This window comes from Triticum dicoccoides, chromosome 2B (assembly GCF_002162155.2).
Source record: "Triticum dicoccoides isolate Atlit2015 ecotype Zavitan chromosome 2B, WEW_v2.0, whole genome shotgun sequence".
In the NCBI taxonomy this organism is placed as follows: Eukaryota; Viridiplantae; Streptophyta; class Magnoliopsida; order Poales; family Poaceae; genus Triticum; species Triticum dicoccoides.
This window is the reverse complement of record NC_041383.1, coordinates 564,976,427-564,981,948: the sequence shown is the minus strand read 5'-3', so window position 1 is coordinate 564,981,948 and position 5,522 is coordinate 564,976,427. Positions and strand designations below refer to the sequence as shown.

Below are 5,522 nucleotides of genomic sequence, written 5' to 3'. Positions count from 1 at the left end.
CCTCCGCGCAGTCAGCCCACCGGAAGGGAGCCGCCGGGGCGACCGGCGCGGAGGGCGGCGGCGGGGCCGCGGCCGGAGAGGCCGGCGGGGAGGGGGCGGGGAGGGGCGCCGGCGGCGCGGAGGCAGAGGCGGCGGAGGGGCCCGCGAAGGCGCCAGCGGAGTCGCCCATCGCCCAAGCCTTAGGAGCTTCACCTCCTCACACTTCCAAGAGACCCATTTAACATGTGTTCGTATACAAGTAATCTGTGATCACCTTCGCAGCAGAAACCAATCAATTTGACAAGGTTGATATGTTGGATCAGTCCAATTGAGCTCACCTCGGCCCTGAATTGCTTCTCTCCTTGCTGAGCACCATCAAGCTTTTTCACTGCTATAGTAGTCTTCGAGTCACTTAACACTCCCTTGTATACAGAACCAAAACCACCTCCTCCAAGCTTTTCTGAGAAGTTTTTAGTAGCATGAACTAATTCGGTGTATCTGAAGGCTATAATCCCACCAGCACTACCTTGATTGCCGTATAAAGGGGAACCACACCACTTGAATTTGTTCCTCCAAATAAGTAACAACACCAGGAGCATTAGTAACCCAAAACCAAAAATGCTTGCAGCAGTGACCACTCCAACGTTTGGTTTTCTTTTGTTTTTTCTCAAACTTGGCAGCAAATCTTTGGCGGCAAGGTGAATATAAAGAACATCTTCAGAAGTATTATCAATGCCATCATTCAGATTTACACTAAGCAATTCCCCATGCCAGACAGAGCATCTGCTACTGTTATAGGAATAAGCAGTGCAGGAGCAAGAACTGAGACAAGCTTCTTCGCAATCGCTCTGTGTGTTAGCAATGTCTATGCTTTGCGGGTTGTAGGGTAATGTAACTTGAGCAATGGAGTGGAACATGTCTGTTGAACTTGTGATGTTTTTGTTGTTACTACTAGTGTTGCAGTGTAACGGTGTATTTCTGATGCATCCTCCTGTTCGATCATTAAACTCCCAATCCAGAGGTGACTTCTGAGAGAAGTTCATCATACAGTCACAGAATGGCTGTGCAATGCCGTTGCAGACTGTGAAAGGTCCACAGGTAGCAGCCGGAGTGCAGGGATCGGCAGGCTGGGTATATATAATTTGCCACGACTGGTTGGCTTGTGACCAAACATTCAGCTTTATCAGACCAGAGATGTCTAGTGAGACAAATGTGGGGGATGATTCATCCGGTGAAGTGTACGTGTAGTACTCCTCTTGGTTGTTATCAACATATGTTGTGTTAATCAAACCTTTGGTCCGTGGATCCAAATCCAGAATGGAATTGAGTATTGGTATAAGACTCAACGATGATGTTTTGGAGGATGCCCAATGCCAATACACTACCAAGGGGTTGCGGCGCTTGAGGACAATCCCCTTGGTTTCTTCTAGTTCAATGCTATATGAGCCAAGACCCGGATCAATGAGGCTCTTCTTTGAGATGCTCTGATGAGTCAAGCTGGTGACCTTGTTCCGGCCAAACTTGGAACCAGGAAGAAAAATATCTGTTGGGTAATCAAAGCTCTGCCACAACGGTAGGTCAGATGATGATGGGCTCTCTGTGACTGTAAGAGCAAGGTTTCCACTATTCAAGAGAACGGCAGCACCAGTAGTGGCGTTTATGCTGCTGGTTTGTGTCCTATTATTGACAATGTGAGTGGACCAAACTACGGAATCGTTGTTCGCGATGACAAGATTGCCATCGCTCGATATCTTGAGCTGTGTTAGGTTGAGGTTGGGGCCAGTGATGGGCTGGTCCCTGTTAGCAACCCACACAGTAGTAAAAACTGGGATCTTGTTGAACCATATGCCAAGGTACCAGCTGGAGCTGGTGGTGTTCTGGGACTTACTGATGATGCTTGCTGCTGGCTGAAAGAAGCCGAGCGCAAACTTGCCGTTTCTTGAGACAAGCTTGCTGCCGACCGCGAGAGATTGGCCCACCGTGAGGGTATCGCTTGCAGCTGCGGACGAGGGGCGCCAATGAGGAATATGCAAGAGGAGGAGAAGCCCGAGCGATAATATGTAGAGGGGAGGCATTGAGGAGAGTGTGTAAATGTTGTTTTGCTCTGCTATTTGGAGAAGGAAGAAGAGGGTGTATATACAGATGAAATGGAAGAGGAACAAGAGTGTGAACAAGCATGGAGGCAGGGGAAGTCAAGATTGGTGACTACTGACTAGGACAGCACTAGCTACGTTACCCACTTGGGCTGCCACTTGAGCTAGGTAGCTGCATACCCACTTGGACTTGGGGCAATCATCTCTGTATACAATACAAGGAGCAAGGCGCTAGCAGTATTGCCATGAAAACAGTGTGCTGCCCGGCATGAGGCACACCAAGGTTGACTTCCAATGAAGCTTCCACTACACTGACCGACTGGAGCCACTTCAGAGTGCTCACTGGATTCACCCCTTCATGACTGAAATGAGATCCAACTTCCAACATAGTGCAGAAGGTCAGAAAGCAACTCAGAAACCTAACTGCTGGCAAGCTTTTCGTCTGTAGCATTTCCAAGTTCAGGGCAAAGGAAATGAAGCATAGATCGATTATATATTTTGAGAGAGAAATCTTGTATATTGGCAGAAGCAGCAAGTAACAATCAAAATCTATCCTTTTTTGAGAGAGAAAAGAAATAACAATCGACAGTCTGATGTACTAGAACAGGATGAAATGTAAGAGCCTGAGTAGTTTAACTTTCTTTGTAGAGGAGAAGGGAATATAATAGGACAGAAGAGAAAGCTCACCAGTAGCAGCCATTGCTCAGCTTGTGGAACCGAATCAGGAAGGCCGCCGCCGCCGTGAGCCACCGCCCACCGGAATGTAAGTAAATGGAGCCCGCATGACGGAGACTCGCCAGCTCGCCGTCCCGATGTCCGTTCCCTATTCCCCTCGCCGGCCTCTCCATTGTTCCGCCGCCACCCAAGCCTGAATGCTCACCGCCTGCCGTGCTGTGGCCCGTCCCCCACCTCCACGCCTCCACTACCGGCGGTTCCCTTCCCCACCCCGCACCCCGCGTGATTCGAACTGTCTAGACCGCCGGCCACCGGCAGAAGGTGAGGTGGGGGTGAGCTCCGGCGGCCGTCAGAGAGGAGAGCGGCGGCAGATGAGTCCACGGTCACAAGTGATTTGCCGAATGGTTCACAGCCGTCGGATGGATGAAATTAATTTAAATTCATGTAAATGATGTGCAATACACCACTCCATTATTTGTTTTAGGGATTCCATTGTTTATCTCCCCTGCTAAAAAAAAAGGGCATTTTCAAACCCGTGCATTAAAATGTCCGTAAACATCCACACAACATGATTCGGACACTTTGTGTACATCAACCGTTCGCACATACAGATCGCAAAAAAAAAAAACGTTCGCACATACAAATTCTCACAAACAGAAGCAAAACTAGGGGGTGGTTTGCGGGCATCCAGACAGCTGCCACGTAGGCGTACGACAAGCCGGATCCAACCAAAATTGTGGCGGAGCCCGCGCATTTGGACAATTTTACATAACTTTTGCACGATTCCTATTTGTCTCCACTCAGATCGCCGTTGACACCCACACAGTTCCCGCCCATTTCTCGTCCATCGCCACGATGGAGCCAGAGGTTGTACTAACGGAGATGTTTATAGTCCCGTTGGGCCCGGAGCCGGAGGACCCGTCGGTGGTGGCCACCCGCAAGGTCAACACAACCACACGCAATGCCTGTCACCGCAAACAGAAGAAGAGGGAGGATGCTTTGGCGGCAGTTGGTCACCCAGTACGTCATCAGACAAAGCGTGTGAATCGGCGGGTGTTGGTCGTGCAATCGCCGCTACCCTGGCTAGTGCAGCCGCATCTGCCATACTAATACGTCACCCCGCAGCTCGGTCCTGAACAACAGTCTGCATCCATCGTTATTGTCGCCCATCATGTGTCGTACAACATCGACCTCAACGTGAGTACACCTTCACGGAGTCGCAATTATTGGCACTTGTACATTCGTGGATGTCGGCTCCCACGCCCTCCAGTGCCTGGTTTCTATTTGTGGAAATGTCTCAATCTGGCGCGACAGTGGATAAGGAGGAGACATTGATGAACATAATCCACGAAAGTGGCAGTCACGGAGATGGGCAAGTGGAGAACCCAGTCGGAGGTGGACACCCAGTAGACGCACACCTAGATGCCGGACACCCAACAGATGCGAACCCACCAGTCGAACGGTGACCCTAGCGACATATGGGCACCGGCTGCGGACCTAAAGAAGGAAAGGGGAGAAAATTTAAACTTGAAGGAGGATAAATTGTTGGTTGATGTGTGATTGGCCACAAGCATTGATCCAATTCATGACACAAAGCAAAGGGGGTGAAATCAAGTGTGCATGGTTGATTCCATGAGAAAATTCACTATGATACCTATCACACGGAAGTGATCCATGAGCGCAATGCGAAGTCACTCACTAGCCGTTGATACGACATTCAATAGGCCAAGAGCAAGTATTGTGACTTCTACAAACAATTGCAAATCTAGTGGCCAAGTGGCATGGCATTCCAAGAGATCATAAGTTTTTTATTGTTCAATGTGTGTTGGTCATTTGGCCGGATATGCTCTATGTGTTGGTCATTTGATCAGATATGCAACTTATGTTGGTCATTTGGCCAGATATGCAACTTATGTTGGTCATTTGGCCGGATATGAAGCTTGTTGATCATGTCTTCTCTTCTAGGCTAGCTGTGTAGTGACATTGTTATATAGGACGCAGAAGAAGCACTTCCTCTTCATGCATTGTTCATTGAAGTTAAATGTGCACCCAGGTGGCTCAATGTCGTTGCCAATTACGTCAAGACAATCACCACGCCCAATGTAGGCGAAGATGGTGATCCAACCAAAGGAGGCCTTGATCCAACCAAAAAGATAACTATGAACCGACGAAGGAAGTGGGAGGAGGAGAAGGAGAAGCGAGAAAGGGTGGCGCTCAAGATGACTGAGAGGTTCGAGGACATAATGGCTAAGAAGGAGGAGACATGTGTAAAGCACAATGACATGGAGGAGGAAAAGAAGGCCGAGAAGTTTGACAAGTTCATCGTGGTGCAAGAGAAGATGATCAAGCTACAAGGGAAGAATGTTGAGCTCGTGGCCGCTTCGGGGGACACCAAGATGTTTACCATGAAGATATTGGACTTCTATCCTGATGCAGCGAAGATCATATAAGCCTACCATGCTAGAATGTTGAAGTGTTTGGCGGCCGATTTGGAGGAGTCGGATGCACATTGAATAATTTAAGGACAACCAGTGTGGGACGCACATTGAATAATTTGAAACAGACAAGCCGCGGTCGACCTGGTCGAGGTGCTTGTTGCCGACCTGACTCCTCCACGTCAAGCGGCCGAAGTAGCTTCTCTGATGTGAGTCAACAGTGAGCACGAAGGACCCCATGGGAAGAGTTGAGGCACCATGAGAGAGATGTATATATATATATATATATATATATATATATATATATATATATATATATATATATATATATATATATGTA

At 48.6% G+C, this 5,522-nt stretch overlaps 1 protein-coding gene across 4 annotated transcripts in view; it reads right to left on the bottom strand.

Annotated features, from left to right (window-relative positions):
• The window catches only part of LOC119364881 (G-type lectin S-receptor-like serine/threonine-protein kinase At2g19130), an 11,712-nt gene extending 9,482 nt beyond the window's left edge, over positions 1-2,230 (bottom strand). The window contains exon 1 of one of the 4 annotated variants that reach the window (XR_005175219.1): positions 214-2,230. Coding sequence is in view for 2 of the 4 variants with exons in the window: in XM_037630444.1 (XP_037486341.1) it covers positions 254-2,054 (1,801 nt within the window). In the remaining 2 variants the exon portion in view is untranslated. The remainder of the gene's footprint in view (positions 1-213) is intronic. The other 3 variants (XR_005175220.1, XM_037630444.1, XM_037630443.1) reach the window with 3 other exon arrangements.
• Between the last annotated feature and the right edge of the window lie 3,292 nt (positions 2,231-5,522).